Here is a 19,085-nt window from a genome sequence, read left to right on the forward strand (position 1 = left end):
GAAGGTTGTGGATCTTGTCTTCTGAACCAAATTCAATGAGATTTCCAAATATTTTAAACGTTTTAGATTTTTTTGTAATAAAATAATTACCTTACTAAAGCAACCCACAGCTGATTAAAATAATTCAAAAATCAGAGAGTGTATATGAAATTAAAAATGTCTGAATTTATCCCTAGTTCAAAGGAGATGAATTGTCTGAGAGTTAATAACTTGTTAAACAATTCAATTTAGAAATACTTATTTGAAACATGGTGGCTAATGTAACTTGAGAGCAAATTTTGAGAAAATTATTTGTGAACCAGCTCAATACAAAGCTCTTCTACAGTTAAAGGGATGCTTTCAGGATTTTGAGATTTATATTTTAAACCAATAATTATTGCAGCATTCTTTAAAAAATGAAGGCCACCTACTTGTATTATGTGTTCAACTGCAAACAAACCAGACAACCTATGCTACAATACAATAGGATTTTTATACCAGTTTGCATTGAATGAAAAGGATAGTAAGGCTTGTGTATTTGACTCCATTTTAATTTACTGTAATTTTGCCAACATTGAAGAGACTTAAAGGGCAATTCCTGAAAGTGCTTCAGCACATTATTAAGTTTACTTTGATAAAAATCAAAACTTTGTTGATTATGAGAATGACACTGTAAGAGAGTCGGTCATTTCTAGAGTGCCCCCCTGCCTCAACCCCATGGCTCTGCAGAAACCTCCCTTCCTCTGCTCTCTTGGATTCATCAAGAGCTCACAAAAAGCTTTCATAAGTCTAGTAAGTACTTTCCTTCTTGGGGTCTGATTTATTAAAGTTGAAAACAATTCAGACCATTCTCAGAGTCTCAAAATAATTCAAGCAGCCATTCCTAGACACTCCTACCTGGAATTCTTCCACCAGCCTTTGCCTACCTTTCCAACTCTCTGTGGTTCAAAGAGGTCACGGGGCAAACCTTGTCTTCAGGCGCTCTCTTGGTTTTTCAGGGTCTCTGCAAGAGCCTTGCTGTTCCCTGGAGCTTTCTTTGTACCAGTTTCCAACTAGGGTTAGCCTGGACTAGCCCCTCCTTCATAAGGGGTCACTCCTCTGTTCTAGCTCTCTGCCTGTCTTGCTTTTGATCATCCACAGCCTCAGGCCTCTCTTTTTCTCACTCCTAGAGGCCTGGTTTTGTCACATGACCATATGTCACATGATTAATTCATTTCCTCCACCTGTGGAGGCAAATAGGTTGGGGGGAGGGGGATGACAAGGGCCCATTTCCCCTTAAGGAGCCATCTCCCTTGTGACAGGCACCATTATAAACTAAACTATGGCCCTCATTCTGCAGTAGAGTCTGTTAACATGTACTCTATTGCTTCAGTGGGTTTCCCCTTGGGCATATGGGATTTAGGGTTGCCAATTTTGGTTGGAAGTATTTCTGGAGATTTCATCACAAAATATAATCTTTAAATAAAGCGAAAAAAACAAGGAGTCCTTGTGGCACCTTAGAGACTTAACAAATTATTTGGGCATAAGCTTTCGTGGGCTAGAACCCACTTCATCAGATGTATGAAGTAAAAGATACAGGAGCAGGTATAAATACATGGAAGGATGTGGGTTGCTTTACCAAGTGTTAGGTCAGTCTAACGAGATAAATCAATTAACAGCAGGATACCAAGGGAGGAGAAATAACTTTTGAAGTGGTAAGAGAGTGGTCCATTATAGACAGTTGACAAGAAGATGTGAGTAACAGTAGGGAGAAATTAGTATGAGGAAATGAAGTTTAGATTTTGTAATGACCCAACCACTCCCGGTCTTTATTCAGGCCTAATCTGATGGTATCTAGTTTGCAAATTAATTATAGTTGAGTCTATTATACTATTATATACTATATACTCTATACTATACTAGTGTGTGTGCGTGTGGCTATACTAGTGTGTGGGATGTGAATACAGTGGTCCTTTTGGTCACACCATCTTCATGCAATAAATCTTTCCTTTGAAAGGGTGACAAACTTAACACAGTTAGTAATAACATTTGTTTGTTTAGTTATATTTCTTTGATGCACCCTTTATCCTATCCACATTTTGGGGGACTAATGGCTTCAAAGGACTTTACTTTCAACTTTCTTTCACAATAAAATTCTTCCTCTTGGACAAAGAGTAATTTATAGAAGGGACTGATCCTAATATAAATGGGACCTAAAAATACTTGTTAACTTTGTTGTCTCCCATTGTAGCCTATGACTTAGATACAGCCTCTTCTTCACATGTCTAATGAAATAAAAATGGTGAGGTGCTTCATATTTAAGGCACTAGAACTACCATGGATGAAACAACAGGAGATGGATGAATGAAATAATTTAGGTACTTGAAGACCACTCCCAACATATTGGAAAATATGTGTTTCCAGAATGGTGTTTCCAGAACAATCTGCCTTTAATAGAAATAATACTTAAGTGTTCTCCTCAGCAAGTAACATATATAATGTGTTTATTAATTCTGGTGTAGGCATTGGACATTTTCAAAGCGTGTTCAAGTGGCTTACATAGTTTGCATAATATGAGTATTTGTTTATAGGTAGGCTCTTTAGTATTAAAAATGTTCCATTTTTGTCTTTCAGTCAAACTAATTCTCATATTAAGAACAATTAACATAAGCTAATATCATATACAAACTTTTAAATCAATATGTGTGACCACACCAGGGGATTGCATTTTAACTAAATCAGCTTGTTTAATGGTACAAAAACAGTGTGTAGACCAGCCCTAAAGAGGAGTGTGTTTATCCATAGGCTCTTAAGGTGAGGCTCCATTTGTCTCTTCTAAGAAAGTTTCTTTAAAGTGCAGGTCTACTCTGAAAACGAAGTACAAATGATTCAGATTTTTTTTCTTTTTGTGCATAGAGTCATATCTGTTTGCTTTACTGAAATAAATAAGTGTTTTTCATGCTAGCTTTGCAGAACCAACACAGCTAAGATTAAGTTAATGGGATTCTATTCCATTTTGTGTTTCATCAAGAGAATTGTTTACTGAGTTCCGATTCACTGCACTTCTGTAAACCCATGTGATGGGAATGGGATTGCACAGGTGTTACTAAGGGAATGAGATGGAAAGAGGCCAGCTTGATTCTCAAAAGCCAAGATGAGTTATCAGAAGTAATTGTACATCAAGCACATACAATTCACAAATTAGCACGGTAGTGCCATTCTGACTTGTCAATTTTCAGAGTACAACTACATTTGGTGGCTCGGTTCCCCCACCTATAAAATGGGGAAAAGATTGTTTCCTTTTTGTGAAACAGTTTGAAATACTCTGGTAAAAGGTACTGTTGTACATTTTTTGAGGTAGGGATTATGTCTTCCTCTGTCTCCTGTAGAGCACTCGGCACATGCTCTGTAAATATAATGGCTTTTAACTTTACCAATTTTCATCTGCAATACTAAGAAAATGGGGCAACTACATGTGAGCAGTTTGAGTCCATATTTTTTCCCCATGTAAATATCCATAAATCCTAAATTTTTAAAGGTATTGAGGTGCTGCTTTGCTCAAAGTCATCAAAAGTTACTTAGGCACTTAGGAACCTAATTCCCATTGACTTTCAAATTATTTTAATCGATATTGTTTTTAATCTAAAAGTATGCCAAATTCTTTTTAAAGTACCCTTTAAAAACACAGGGCCAAGTTTTGAAGTTAGTGGAAGTACTCCAGATTTATATCTGAGGTAGATTTTGGCCTATAATTTGGCCACGCATCTTCTTAGATCACAGTGCACTTACTATGGGTTTTTGCTCCAAATGTTGACTCAAAACATGAAACAGGAAATGAAATGGGTGAGCCAATACATATGAGTGATGCTGGATTACTGGAAGCAATGAGGGGATTCTAGCATGAAAACTGGTTTTATATCTGGAGTGAAGAATACAAGGATTTGCTTTGGTTGAATTTGCTTAAAAGAGGAAAAAATGTTATACAACAGATGGTCACTAATCTTTAAAAATATTAATTTAAAAATGTACTCGTGTATTTTGTAACCAATACAAATATGAAGAAAATAAATTTGTAAACTAAACTAGTGCAAGCTTTTAAATTAACATGTAATTTTTAAAATATTTTTTATTTCAAGATAAATTTTGGCAAGATACATGTTGTAATAAGGGTGAAAAAATGTGTTTCTAACTAAGTATTCAGACCCTAAAACTGAGGGCTTACAGTCAGCCTGAGTGCTGTTTCAGACAAGAAAAACAACATTCACATGTCAGGTTTTCCATTCTTGACACACCAGGTGAAAGGGTTGTTTTACTAAGCATTTACACTGTGGTGGGAGGGGAAACCCAGAGGATGGGAGTGTAAAAGGGTGATGAGAGAGTGAGCCAGCACCTAGTGTTGTTGGATAGCTGTCAGTACTTGGAGCTCCAAGGTCTACTGCATTAATCTTTACAACGCCACCAGCCATTAGCTGTGGCAGCAAATTCACATGCTGTCCGAGAGAGTGGAAGTAAGTTCTTAAAAGAAGTTAGCACAGGCAAGTTTAAATGCCCTTTAAAGTAAATGTACTGTCAGTTCTTTTTTTCCCCCACCCCTTTCATTTATATGTTTTCAAACATTTAGTTTTAAGTGTAACCTTAAATTTGAATTTCTTGTTTTTAAGTTTCTTTTAGCAATATTCTTTTCCCTTTAAGTTATTGATAAATGTCTCCAGGCTTTCTCCAGTTTAATCTAGTTTTTTGTTTGGGATTACCAGTCTAACATGTACAATATCTTTGTGATGATGGAGTTCTGTTAACAGGAATACTACAGGAGAGTGCATCCACTCCTGAAGTCCTAAAATAACAGGCTCACTTGCTCATGCCATCTACTTACCAGACGTGCTTTTATGCAACTGCACTGTATTTACTTTTTCTATTGCATATAAATAACCAGTTACTATAGCAACTCTCACTTCACATGGTATTTACCCCTGCACGCTGTATTAACTACAAACAGAGAATACCCAGAGAAACAATCACAGCATTCTGTCAGGTGGATGTAATGACCCAGAAAAACAGATACATGAAAATCCCCTTAACGATAGCCCAGCTCTCCCACCCACAAGATCTGGGCACAAAGGGGATCCTCCAACTGGGGATCTCTTTCCTTCCAGGAGGATTGGAGCTCAGCTATCTCCATAGCATTCTTCTCTCTCCTTTTTCCAAATCCCATGAAGCAATCCGTGCAGCGGATGGAGACTGGGTGGGATGGGGCAGACATGGGCAGTCCAAGAAATAGGGGGAGATGCACATCTTTCCCCCTGAAAAGATTGTACACCCCATATTTTACATTATTTAGCACCGGTTCCATTGTGCTCCGTGTGCGAGGTGTTTTACAAACCCAAAAGACATGGTTTCTACTTCAGCCTGATTTAAGACAGACGTAAATTGAGCATGGCAAACAATAAGGAAGGGAGGATAGGGAGATAGGGATATGAACAATACATTCACACACTTACATAGGCTAGCTATGTCTGCAGCTTGATGGTTCCAGATCCCTTAAATGTAGTCTGGGGAGAAAGGTTTGTTTTGTTTTGGAGGTTGTTGTGGGAGGGGGTTGTTTGTATTTTTGTTCTCTTTTGAGAGGGATTGTTTTCTCTTGAATGCCTTTGTGGATTTTGCCCTGGTTGGCTGATTTCATGTAGTTACAGCAGTTATAGAAGTGGGTCTAAAGGAGGAAGGACGAAAGGACAGTGGCTTTGCTGACTAGTCCAAGGAGGGAGTTCCATGCATATAGGGCAGTAGGCAAGAAAACATGGAGACAGGTTCAGTGTTGCTTTCACATAGATAATTGATTGTTCAAGTCGTGTGTGTAAGCTGCTTGGTAAAACTGTGGCCAGATAAAATTATTTTGTTCAGGATAAGATTGCTATGATTAACAATTGCAAGAAGGTGCCCTGCTTAAATTCTTAGTTCACTTTATAATCTTAGTTATAAAAGTATCATCCCACGTCTACTGTGTGTTGACAACTTCAAACATCTGTAAAGAAACAAGAAAAAGGGGTGTTTGTTTATCCACAGGACATGTTCTTATAGAGATTTCAAGCACAAACAAGATACTTAATGACAGCCTAGAGGAAAGTGTAAGTATTTTTTTACTCTAACCTTTTTGAAATAAAAAAACAGTTTTACTTTAATTTTAAATAACCCTATTATCACTTGCTTACTTTTAAAGTTCAAAAAATTTCATAAAGAGATTATATCTGAACTGGAGAAGAAAACAGAACTGGATGTAAAATATATGAATGTAAGTACACTGAATTAAATACCAGAAAAGATCATATATTTATTTGCATTGTGTGTAGCCATAGCAACTGTTTGTGTCTTTTTAAAATGATAATTTACAAAAGGAGCATACATAGAATTTGATCTTTAACTACTGAGGGACGTTTTCAACTTCTTTGGTTTATTTTATAAGTTATTTTGTAATGTACAACTATATATTAGAGAATATTATCTACATCCTAAATTTAAAAAAAAAATCTGTAACATTTTTCATTTATTTTAATTGTAAATGAAAAACCTGAGAGTGAATTAACAGTGGAATTTTGTTTTGAACTAGATTCTCCAACATGAAGAAAAATAGTTGATACATTTGTAGCTTTAATGTTAATCATCATAACAATACAGTGGATTTCTTAGCTGCCCGCATAAGTGCTCTGATAGTTGTATTGTTGCATGCACTGCAAGATACTTCAATGCTTTGATTGCAGGCAACTTTAAAGCGATACCAAACAGAACACAGAAGCAAGTTAGATTCATTGGAAAAATCTCAGGCTGAGCTGAAAAAAATCAAAAGGAAAAGTCAAGGTGGAAGAAACGCAATGAAATATGAGAATAAAGAATTTGAGGTTAGTGTACTCACTTCTCTTACTTATTGGCTTTTCTCTTCTATCCAGTTTAGGGAAACTGGTCAACAATAGAAAACTTACAGCTGTTAGTTCAAGTTTTCCTGAATCCACTTTAGTGCAAACTGACCTTGATTGCTAAGCCTGCAATATATTTAGTTATCATATAGCAGGGGTGGGCAAGCATTTTGGCCTGAGGGCCACATTGGGTTTCCGAAACTGTATGGAGGGCCGGTTGGTGCCTCCCCAAACAGCCAGGCCCGACCCCCACCCCCTATCCAACCCCCCCTGCTTCTCGCCCCCTGACGGCCCCCCCCCCCGGGACTCCTGCCCCATCCAACCCCCACTGTTCCCTGACCGCCCCCAGAACCCCCGCCCGTGACTGCCCCCTGTCGCCCCATCCAACAACTCCTCTCCTTCCTGACTGCCCCACCGGGACCCCTGCCCCCATTCAACCCCCCTGTTGCCCACTCTCTGACCGTCCCAACCCCTATCCACACCCCCACCCCCTGACCACCACCCCAAACTCCCCTGCCCTCTATTCAACCCCCCACCGCTCCCTGCCCCCTTACTGCACTTCCTGGAGCACCGGTGGCTGGCGGCGCTCCAGCCCGGCACTCCACCGCACAGCACAGAGCACCAGGTCAGGCCGAGGCTCTGCAGCTGCACTGCCCGGCAAGAGCTCGCCGCCCCGCCGCCCAGAGCATTGCGCCGGCGGCACAGTGAACTGAGGCTGTGGGGGAGGGAGGAACAGCAGGGGAGGGACCGGCGACTAACCTCCCTGGCCAGGAGCTATGGGGCTAGGCAGGAGGGTCCCGTGGGCCGGATGTGGCCCATAGACCGTAGTTTGCCCACCTCTGTCATATAGAATAATTCCTATATTAGTTATTTGGCAGCAGTTAGACAGAAGAACTTCAAAGCAGTGATTGTTGCTTTTGATTTTTCCCAAGTTATTTTGGGTTAAGGAGATTACTAGCATATGTAATAAAAAAAAATGACATTGAGGTTTATGGTCCAATCCTATACTCCTTACATGGAGTCCCACTGATTGCATTACGCTTTTGTAGAATCAAGCCCTGGATTTTGTTTTTAACGTAGCAGCTTCTGTTTTTGTACTAGCAATTAATTATGGGTTGTAGTAATGGCATTTGGATTTCTGACTACTGGATTTATAATCAGCCTCAAATAGTAGGACATCTGAATACTATTACCTGTAGCCACAATTAATTGTGACTTATTATGTATTCCAGTACATACAAGGGTGAATTCTTCACTCTGCCAAAGCAAGTTCAGACACAGTGAGGGGCTGGGTGGGTGGGTGCGGGGAGGGTTGACAGAGGGCCAGTCACAGCTCCCTGATTCTGTTCCAGAAGCTGTGAAAGGCGACAGGATGGATCACTTGGTGATCACCTGTTCATTCCCTCTGGGGCATCTGGCATTGACCACTGTCGAAAGACAGGATACTGGGCTAAATGGACCGTTGATCTGATCCAGAATGGCCGTTCTTCTGTTTTGCCTGGCCTTGGCATAACATAAAGCTGCAGGGGGACAGCTTTAAGTGATGCTGTTGGCAGAAGACCATCTACCAGCAGAAAATCAGGACTAGTGGCGCCTCACTTCATCGCACACCCCTCCCCTTCCTTCCACTGACAAACTCCCTCTCTGCCATTCTATCTCCAACCCCCACCCCCTTTACACAAATTCCAATGGAGCAGGTGGTGTCAGCAAGTGGCAGAGTAGGTGCAGGAGGTTCCAGTATGCTACTGGGGGACATCGTGCTGCCATCTTCGAGGGGAGATGTAAAACTTAGGACTGACTATTTGTGTTCATTAAAGATCACCTGGTAATCTTTGTAAAAGATAAACTTTGTAACTCCTTTGTGTACCAAAACAGTTGCCTGTAGTAACAGTAGTGGGTGAAGTTAGACCTGTGTGTAGTTGATCTATCAGTTGGAGTTTTTGAAGTGCTTTGGAAACCTTTATTCTGAAAGGTGTTACGCTAAACATAATATATTATCACTTAGTAGTACCTGTCCTAGGATCCTATAAAAAGCCTTGCCATTTTGATGCAAAATAAAAAATAGTAACATTGTTAAAGTAAACACGTAGATTGTGCTGTTGCTTCAAATAATGGTACAAATTTTAATGTAAATGTTTTGTATGTAAAAGATATACACAAATACTTGTTTATTTGCAGTTTTCTTTGCACTTACTTCAGTCTTCATTTCATGTTACTTATTCTTTTAATTTTTTTCTTTATCTCCTATTTTCAATGTTTTTTCTTTATAAAATAGTTGAAATTTTAGCCAAGTATATTGAACATAATGTTTAGCTACAGCTTCTAGTTATTTGTACAATAACCTACATTCAGTAGAGGAAGGATTGTCTTGTGGTTAAGGTACTAGACTGGGATTCAGAAGATCAAAGTTTAATTCCCGCCTCCAACATAGACTTCCTTGATTACCTTGGTGAGGTCTCAATCTGTCTGTGACTCAGTTCCCCAGCCATAAATTGAGGTAGTGATAGTTCCATACTTCACAGTGGTTTTATGAGGATAAGTTTGTTAATATTTGTGAATCACTGATGGACTATATTGATGGGAGCCCAAAGACAGGACCTGTGGGATTTAAAAAAAAAAAAAAAAAGTCAGATAATAGATAACATCTGAAGTTTAAAAAAAAATACACAAATTGATTTGTTCTGCTCACTTTCTGCTACTCTGAAGTAATCTTATGACCTATTTCAGTTCTGTGTAGAGGCTAGAAGTTCTTTCCCTTTGCTACTGCACTGTATGGATTTTGGTTTTTTTGCCTTCTAATACGTGGAGGATTACTGGCAAACAGTCAATTTTGTCTACTTTGGTGGGCATACTAAGGATAAATAATTATCTGAAATGTAAAAGATGTTTAAAGCAAAAGTTTCATGTTCCTTTACATACAGGAATTTAGGTTACTAGATTTCTTAAAATAATTCCACAAAGGAACAAGATATGCTTAGATAAGTAGAGTTGTGTAAGAAAAGTCAAGCTCATGAGTAGCCTATGCATAATTCATTATTAATTTATTAATTATTATTATTTAGTATTTGAAAACTGTGAGTTCTCGACAGAGTGATATTCAAAGATTTATTGCTGAAGGTTGCAGAGAAGCTCTACTTGAAGAAAAAAGAAGATTCTGTTTTCTGGTTGACAAGCACTGCAGTTTAACTCAGCACATGCACTTCTATCATAAACAGGTCAGTGTGGTTGGAAATCTAGGTAGCATGAATGCAAACAGTCATAGGGCCTAATCAGATGAGGTAAAACTCATAGAGCATAATGAGGTGAGACAAAACTCATTTCCTTAGTGTATGATGAGGTCCATAAATGATAAAGATAATATAAAATACATTATGTAGCTCATGAAAATTTTATTTATTTAATAGAAAAATGTTTTCAATGTAGTATTTTCGGTTAGTAATCCATTACCTCTTGTTGTAATAAATTATGACCAGAAACCAAATATTATTGAAAGATCTATGGATTGACAGAATAAATATTCCAATATCTCAGTCTTGAAGTAGGGCAGTTATTTCTATCACATAGCATTACTTTAAATTTGTATCTAAAGACTCCCTAACAAGAGTATTTATATTAGGCTAAGAGGCTATTTATATTAGGCTGAGACACGTACAACCCCATATACTTCAAATGAGTTTGCACTAATGTAATTAAAGGCAGAATGTGCCCCTTTACAATTCAAACGTTTTAACCAAAAAAGACATACATATTATGTAACTTTTTTTATTGGTTACAGTGTGCAGATTTACTTAACTCCAAGTTGCCTGGATGGCAGGAAATGTGTAGTGATGCCACAAAAGTGCCAGAAAAAGTTATGAATATGATAGAAGATATGAAGACGCCTGGTTCCACTCCAATCTCAGGAACTCCACAACCTTCACCAGTGACAGAGAGAAATAGTATGGTATGCATTGGTTACAAGTTCTCAAGGTTGGATTGATTTCCCTGATCTCTTCATGTACAAAAATATTTGGACTCAAAAGCCATAACAAACAACCAGAATTATGATTCTGGAATGAGTTACAAATTGGAACCTCAGTCCAGTAAATAGATGCATCAGGTAGATTCTTGTATCTTCACAAAGCCCCATTGACTCCAGTGAATTCTGGGTTGCCAGGAAAAAGAAGCCATAGGCTCTCATGTTCAGACCCCTATTTGTGGGGAAAATAATTTTTGGAAACACTTGAGTTCTCAACTAAATTGGTAGCATACAACGGTCATAATATACTTGGAACAGAGGACACCTATGTGTACTATAATTTACTTTGAGAGTATTTTTTCTGAATTAAAAAGAAACCTAAGTTTCTATTTTCAAATGATTGAAAAGATAATGGTGATTATATATCTGATGAAATATATAGCAACCAGAATGTAACTGAATGGAATACTTACGTTAGAAACTAGGCCCCAGTCCTGCAACTGGTTCTGTGGGGGAAGGTCCTTGCACCCATGTGGGTCCAGTGGTAGAGGACTCTTTCAAATTTATTTTTTTCCAATCAAAGAAGTTGGGCAGCTAAGGACCTTCCAAAATTTGAAGCTTGTATAATTTAAGAATATTTGGCTATTACCTTTTAGAATTCAGTGCTGCAAGTAATCTAAGAGGTCCTTGTCATTTTGTTACTATGATAACATTATCTTAATAAAACTTTGTGTCTGTAGGTTGGAAGAGTGCCCCCTGCTCCTACAGTTAGAGCATTTACTAGTCCTTTAGTTGACATGTTTAACGATCCACCAGCAGTTCCAAAGGTTCCTTCGGAAAGATTAAGTAATTCAGCAGGTGAGTTTTTACTTGTTGAAATGTTATTTTAATATAGAAAATGGGCTTCACTTTTGTTTTGCTACTGATATACAATAAATACAAATGACATACTGTGCTATCTAGCAAAAATTAGTGTTGCTGTCTTGCTGTCCAAAGTAGTCACTATACGATATATCTTTGGAGTTCCAGCAGGAAAATCCTAGGGGAAGGAAAAATTGTCTTTCCAAAATTTTAGTGATATTCTTGGTAAAAAGATATTGCAGTAGGTAGCTGTCTAATAAGAAAAATTAAAATACTGAAGGGGGAAGAATGTTTTGTGGTAAAAGCACAAGTCAAGAGATCTAGATTCTGTTGTACTCTCTAGAGCCATGTACAGATACAAAATTTGTATCCACATCCGATCCATGATCCACAAACATGGTCTGGATACAGATATCTGCAGATATAAAGTGGATATCCGCAGATTTGTAGGGCTCTATCAATCTCTGCCAATTACTTCCTGATTTATTGTGATCAAGACTCAAAGTGGGATTTTCAAAAGCACTTAATGTTTCACTTCAGTGGGAGTAGATTTAGGCTAACAGAGTCTTTGGAAATCCCACCTTTAACCTTCCTTTGCCTTAACTTCCCCAACTATAAAATGGTGAAAAATAGTAGTGCAGTGCTGTAAAACTCTTGAGATTCTCTGATGAAAGTGTTTTAATATCATCCTCATGAACTACAGTATTTGGTCAGTCACATGACTGTCACTTTGCATTTTTGGCATATTGATGTGCCATTTTGTAAAGCCAAATGAAAATGGCTAGCATTCTAATTTAGCTTGTTCTCTCTTAATCTGAGTGATTATTTCAGTGCATCCAAGTAGTAAAAATGAACAAATATTGCATTGTTTAAAAAGGGTTCCAAAAGTAGTTTTGAAAAACAAGTGTGAGGGGAAAATGGGTCTACTATTTCATTGTTTCTCACTGCTCAAATGGAAAGTCCCATTAAGATTTGGGAAATCCCATCAAGATTAGGGTATGTTGTAGTGGTGTTAAAACATTACCTCCAGATTATATTCTGCTTGTTAGAAAAAAACCTAGGGCAAGAGCTTAAGTTAAGGAATGCACAAAATTCTCCAAGATAATCAAAATAATGCTTGGCTCTTCTGCTTTGGTCAAACACACACAAACCATTTACTATGTATGGTAGTTATGTCATTGACAAAGATTTGAGACATCCCTGTCATCACATTAATGGCCTGATTTTTCAGTGGTGTCAAACACCTGCAACTTTCACTGACTTCAACTGAAGCTGAGTTCTTGTTACATCTGAAAAGTCAGATTTTATAGGCCTTTAATTTCTGAACACAGTTAAAATCTTCTGGAACCGGAAATGATAGCATGTAAGGTTTCTTATCAATGTATACTTTAGCTACATCCAGTCACTAGAGGAAACCAGTCATGGTCATTATATTCTGTACATGTTTTACATTTACTAATTTAGAGTTATTGCACTAGCCATAGTATTTCCTATACTTAGCAGAAGGAATATTGTGGTAATGTTAATTATTTGCAAATGGCAGTTGTGAAGATTTTACTGTAACAGGACAATAGACAGTTTGGAAGTGCTGTTTGGTGGAAATTTTGGTGCTGCTGCTTTTCTCTTTTTAGGTACCTGTTTCACTCGGTTACCCTGTGGTTATTGTTATATTGATTTTTTTAACAGATAATTCAGACGATGCCAGTTTATCACATTCAACTTCTGTTGCCACAGGACTGAACATAATGAAAAGGCAGAAAGTAAAAACTATCTTTCCGCATACTGCTGGAACTAACAAGACATTACTTAGCTTTGCACAGGGAGATGTCATCACACTTCTTATAGCTGAAGAAAAGGATGGATGGCTTTATGGGGAACATGACTTTACTAAAGTGTAAGTCAGTCAATGTATTACCTGATTCCAGCATTAGAGGGACACATGCATTTTATTCTATTTTGTCTATTTAAATTGTCAAGTCGTTTTTTGCTTCCCTGCTCACTGTCATTGATTGGGAATTCTGAGAGAAGTGTTCAGCAACCAGGAAAGTGTTACTGTGGAGGCAAATTTGTCATACAAAAAGTAGTATATATACAAAATCCCCTGAAAACAATATCACCAAAAGCCACACATAAAAGCTAAGTCTTCATCCAGCCTTGTTGAGCCTGCTCTTCCATACAGTGCTATCAATTTAAAAGTATAAATACTCAAGTAAATATATCAGGTTGTCCATTTTTTCCCTTTTTACAGGAAAGGATGGTTTCCATCATCATACACAAAGCTACTAGAAGAACCAAGTGATGAAACAGTACATGTTCCAGTGCGAAGGTAATATTATGGGGTTTGTTGAACTGCTTAAAGATCTTTAAACTTTACAGAAACTCTTTGTCCTAGTGATGCACACAGCCAGTTACCTAGTCCTGCTCTGTTCCCAGAGGTGGAAGGGTGGGTGCTGCTTGTCGGCGACTGATGAAAGAGAGAGAAATCCTTCCAGAATGCACTCGGTGTAAATCCTCCTGTCTTCCCCACTCTCTCCTCCCTGGTGCACATGATGGGTTGGTCTACTCTGGTCACTTCCTGTTCTCCCCCTGGGCTCCACTCAGTTAAATCCATCCCCCTTTCTCCTCTCTCATAATCCAAATGCAGTAGGAACCATTAAATGAGTCTCTCCTGCTTTTTTCTGCTGGCTAGACAAAGACCCACCACATTCTGTTGAGGTGTTCAGTTTCTAATAAACTTTTTTTCTTCTTAAATTAATTTCTCCTAGAGTTTTATTGTTCAGTAATATGATCTATACTATACATATTTTCGAACATTATATGTTCTTTCTCATATGCCTTGATTACACACCATCTTCTTTCACCAAAGACCCATATCTATTAAAACACTTTAAGCGCAAGTAGTCCCACCGAAGTTAATGGAACGACTCGTGTATTAAAAACTAGGCACATGTTTTTATGTTCTTTGCTGGACTGGGGTCCAAACCAGTATCAGTTGTTGTTTTAATTAAGCTATTATGTGCTTTTTTTTCCCTTTTAGCGCTGCACCAATCAGAAGTATCAGTTCTATAAATATAGCAGAGAAAGGTGGTGTTGTACTCCCCCCACCAGATTATCTGGGATCATTGCAAAGAGGCACAACTTCAGATATGAGAGTAGATTCTTCCAAAGGTACTACTGTGGCCAGACCAGAAAGCACAACTCCTGTGAGTAAAATGGCACTACATTTAATCAATTATATGGGTCCAACTGTTCTTTTCCATCCTTATCATTTGTCTGGCCATCTGACTGAACTCCTCAGAGGCTCAGTGTACTGTTTACTCTTGTTCACTCTTGAACACCATGTATACATGTGCCTCATCAGCCAGCAAACCTTTTTTGTCCGGGCATGGTGTAGCAAGCACTCCTCCTTTAGCACCCCCTGCTGACAGCCATTGCAGTCCCATGGTGGGGTACTTCTTGCAACTCAGCCCTCCAGCCAGATCACAGACATTTCCACGCCTTATGGGATAAACCAATAGTCCAACAAGTAATAGTCCATCAGCCTTACACTGGGCCTTCAGTCCAACTCTGGACTCACTAGCCCTGACCACTGGTATCCAGAAGTTTCAGTAGTCCTGACCTGTGCACCTTCTTCAGTAGGCTAGTAGTGGGGACAACAGTCCCACTCCCTCCCTCCCTCCTTCTCCCCTGGGTTCCAGTCCTGTGCCTTTTAATAAACAGTCACAGCCTGACTACACAGACCCCTTGCTCCATCCCTAGACCACTTCCTACCCTCTTCCCCTGTTGAGAGCCTTTGCCATAGCTTCTTCCCAGGATTAAAGTGTATCAGCTTCTCCCTCTCCAAATCTCTTCCACAGGCTCACTGCAGAGCTTGTTAGAACTGTCTGTCATCCAACTGGTTCTGTTGCAGGAGAGTTTGCTCTACCCCCCTGACAGGGCAATCCCTATCCCAGCAGGAGTCTTCCTGCTCCCCGCAGGCCTCTTCACCAGTACCAAGAATCCTGGGCAGACTTCCTTCCTTTCACTTTCCTTCCAAAGAGCCTTGGACTCCCAGCAGCAGCTCTACCTTCCTTCACGGAGGCTCTGTCTGTCAGCAGTCCCACTCACCTCCCTGACTCCAGCCAGGCTTCTCTTGTTGAGAAAGCCAGAGATCTGCCAGGTTCAGCTTTTTTAATTTCCCCCCACCCCACACGCACACTGCAGGTGTAGCCGGGTGAGGCTGATTGAGCCCACAGCTTACATTAACAACATCTGCCCCCATCACACACCCCTGGTGTCAAAGTCTCAGCAATTGCTCTCAACAAATTTTTTTTTTTTTTTTTTTTTTGCCAAACTGTCCCCACTGTAAGAATTATTTTTCCTGAAGTCTAATTTAAACCTTTTCCTTTGGAAGCTCAGGCTACTACTTATTAAACTACCTTTAACCACCTGAAGTAATTTTTACTTTTCACTGTTGTTATACAATACATCCTCTAATCTACATTTACAAGTTCATCTACTTTTCTCTAAAACAGACATACCCAGTTTCTCTTTGTCATGCATCCCTGTCATTTTATCAAATTGGTTACTCTTTATTTAGATTGTTGCTAATACAAAATAAGCATTTAATGTAAACAATTCTGTGTTGTTATTTCAGTTCAGAAAGTGGAGATGCTTCTTAGCATGTGTAAAAAGGATAGATAGATTAGACAGACAGACAGACCCATTGTTTTTAATACATTCAAAAAATAACAATGTAATAAACGTTAAAAACTGACATCTTATTTTAATTGCTAATCAATAGCAGACAGGCCTAAAAATAACAATGCCAAAGTTAATGTGTGTCCTTGGAGGCCTGATCCAATGGCCACTGAAGTCAGTTGGAGGCTTTCTATTTAGTTCTGTTGACACTGGATCAAGCCTTTTTAGGAAACACCACTTTTTTTCCATTTCAGTCCTTGTCTTTCAGCTAACGTTAAGAAGGGAGAGGAATTGTTTAGGCGCATACCTAGGAATAATATGATGATTTTTTGGAAGTGAAATTGAGGCTGAATGTTGAAAAAACTTCCCAGCACTGGAAGATATTAAACACTTGAATAAAATCTCAAGGAAGGTGATGGAAAACTCATCACTTACGCCATTTTAAAATTATAATAGTCCAAGCAATTGAGAGTAATGAGCCACATTCTGCCTTCAGAAAGATCTGTGCAACCCCATATAAGTAAATGGTATTGGGTGGGTATAACTGACAGCAGAATATAGCTCATAGTCTATAAAATAATGCTACACTGGCCAGGGCGAGTATTTAGACACACACATTAAGTCCCATACCCTGCAAACACGCACGACTGAATGGACTGCATTTTTTACCTATTCATTTGTAAGCCTGGTAGTTTAGCCATTAAATCTGAATACAAACGATGCATGCTGATTGCTGTATACCTAACTCTGATAAATGATTTTGCGCAGATTGTTTCCAAAATTCCTGAAACAGAATACATGCTTTGGGGAGAAAAAATCTGCTTTAATATAACAGTCCATAAGGCAGTAGTTGAAACTCTGCTAAAACTGAGATGCTGTACCACAGTAAGATGCCAGACTTGATAAGTGTATAATTCCAGAGTGAGTTTCTTTAAATTCCATATTGCATACCATTCTGTCACAAATGACTAACTAAACAGAATTCACATGTAGTTACTGCACCAGAAATAAACAAAAAACTAGTAGGACTGAATTAAATATTTTATAACTATTGTAAATTTAATTAGCACTTTAGGTGTCATGTTTGTGCTTGCTAAGTGATCTGTTGGCATATATAGTAGTAATGAGAATGCCCTTGTAAATCTCATACTGTGGCAATGTGAAATATGGAAGTCTCAGAACATCCTGCTGGGAAAGTGAAAAGCAGAAACTGAAAGTTTGTTACATCTTTTTGATTAATATTAAAATATTCAGTTAGTGATCAATAATATGTACATGATAGTACTTGAGAGCGGTGACTTTCAGGTGGCATCAGAAAACTATAATCTTTATCAAAGAGGTCTCTCTCTCTCTCCTTTTTTAATTAATCTGTTAATATAATTAGATATGTGCAAGTCCTTAGATATAATGGTGGTAGGCACCTTTTTAGATTGGACAAAATAGATTAGCCTATATATTTGTGTCTGCATATATATATTTGTGGTTCTCTGTCCACGTGTATCTCAAAAAGTGGAGAATGAGCAATATTTCTGGAGATTTATGAACTAGTAAATGCTAGTTTTAATAATGATTTAATAAACACTAAGTAAATGTTATAGTGTTATTTTGAAGATATGAACTCAGGCAAAAAGATTTAAATAAAACACGTTAACCAGTTATAAATACAAGTTATGATGACGTATCTGAAAGTTGGGTTATTTCCTTTAAAAATAAAATAAAGGAGGGAGCATTTACATATGAAATAATGAAGTTTGACAAGCCCAGAAGGGGAAAAATTTATCTGAATTCTCCTTGAGGAAGAAACAATATTTCTTTGAAGAATTAATTGTCATAACATGCTAATCCAAATTTTGATAATTTTTTTTTTAAATAAAACACATGACCTACAGTATATGACTGATTCCTTTAAAGAATCTAAAGATTTGCCAGAAGTTCAGCTAGCTAGGTCTCCTGGAAATGTCCTCTCTTACTGCATATAGTTTCCAATGCAGTGAGCTTCCCTTTGATGTCTTGCTTTGGAGTTCCACAAGAATATCCATACATGCACAAGAAGAATTACTTGTAGTGACAAGCCAAAATATATATCACTTGCAGATGCAGAAACTCAAAGATTTACTACCAAATGAGAATGTTTGATAAATAATTCAATACTTCCCATGAAAAGTAAATGTCTGACTCTTGCAAAGGCTATGCTATGAGCTGGGGAGTGATTCCCCCGGTTGCGTATGCATTCTTGCGCTAGCTCTCAGCGAGATAGCAGTATAGTCACGGCAGCAACAGCGGAGTCTTTGGTCTAAAATAGTGCTTTTTTTTGAGAGTATGGATTTTTTTTTTAATTGCTGTTAAAGGGCTAACTGATTATTGCCAGTACATGGTGGCATTTGCTGCTGGTTTTGTTTTTCTGATGTGGTTTGTGTTTTATGTATCAAAGATGCCTAGACCTTGGAATAAGCACCTTTATATGGTATTTATGGATTTATAAAGGGAAAAATTTAAAACAAATGGTGCCTCATTACAGTACACATACTGAAACTGATCTTGACATTAAAATACTGACCTATGATATGCAATTAATAAAAGGGAATTTTAAAGCCTATATATTTAAAATATTTTAAAATGTGATATATATCCACTTGTGCATGACTCTCCTACCTATGTATTTATTGATTTTCAAATGTTAATTTGTTATGTGGGTATAAAATAGGGGACAGATCCTAGTCTAT

The 19,085-nt window shown here is 38.1% G+C and overlaps 1 protein-coding gene across 3 annotated transcripts in view; it reads left to right on the forward strand.

Annotated features, from left to right (window-relative positions):
* BAIAP2L1 (BAR/IMD domain containing adaptor protein 2 like 1) overlaps positions 1-19,085 on the forward strand; it is a 69,154-nt gene that overhangs the window by 42,639 nt on the left and 7,430 nt on the right. For 2 of the 3 annotated variants that reach the window (XM_073362130.1, XM_073362129.1), the window contains 9 exons: positions 6,019-6,080; positions 6,173-6,244; positions 6,711-6,848; positions 9,926-10,078; positions 10,639-10,806; positions 11,562-11,679; positions 13,369-13,576; positions 13,931-14,008; positions 14,720-14,885. In XM_073362130.1, coding sequence (XP_073218231.1) covers positions 6,019-6,080; positions 6,173-6,244; positions 6,711-6,848; positions 9,926-10,078; positions 10,639-10,806; positions 11,562-11,679; positions 13,369-13,576; positions 13,931-14,008; positions 14,720-14,885 — 1,163 coding nt within the window. The remainder of the gene's footprint in view (positions 1-6,018; positions 6,081-6,172; positions 6,245-6,710; positions 6,849-9,925; positions 10,079-10,638; positions 10,807-11,561; positions 11,680-13,368; positions 13,577-13,930; positions 14,009-14,719; positions 14,886-19,085) is intronic. The other variant, XM_073362131.1, reaches the window with a different exon arrangement.

Source organism: Lepidochelys kempii, chromosome 10 (genome assembly GCF_965140265.1).
Source record: "Lepidochelys kempii isolate rLepKem1 chromosome 10, rLepKem1.hap2, whole genome shotgun sequence".
In the NCBI taxonomy this organism is placed as follows: Eukaryota; Metazoa; Chordata; order Testudines; family Cheloniidae; genus Lepidochelys; species Lepidochelys kempii.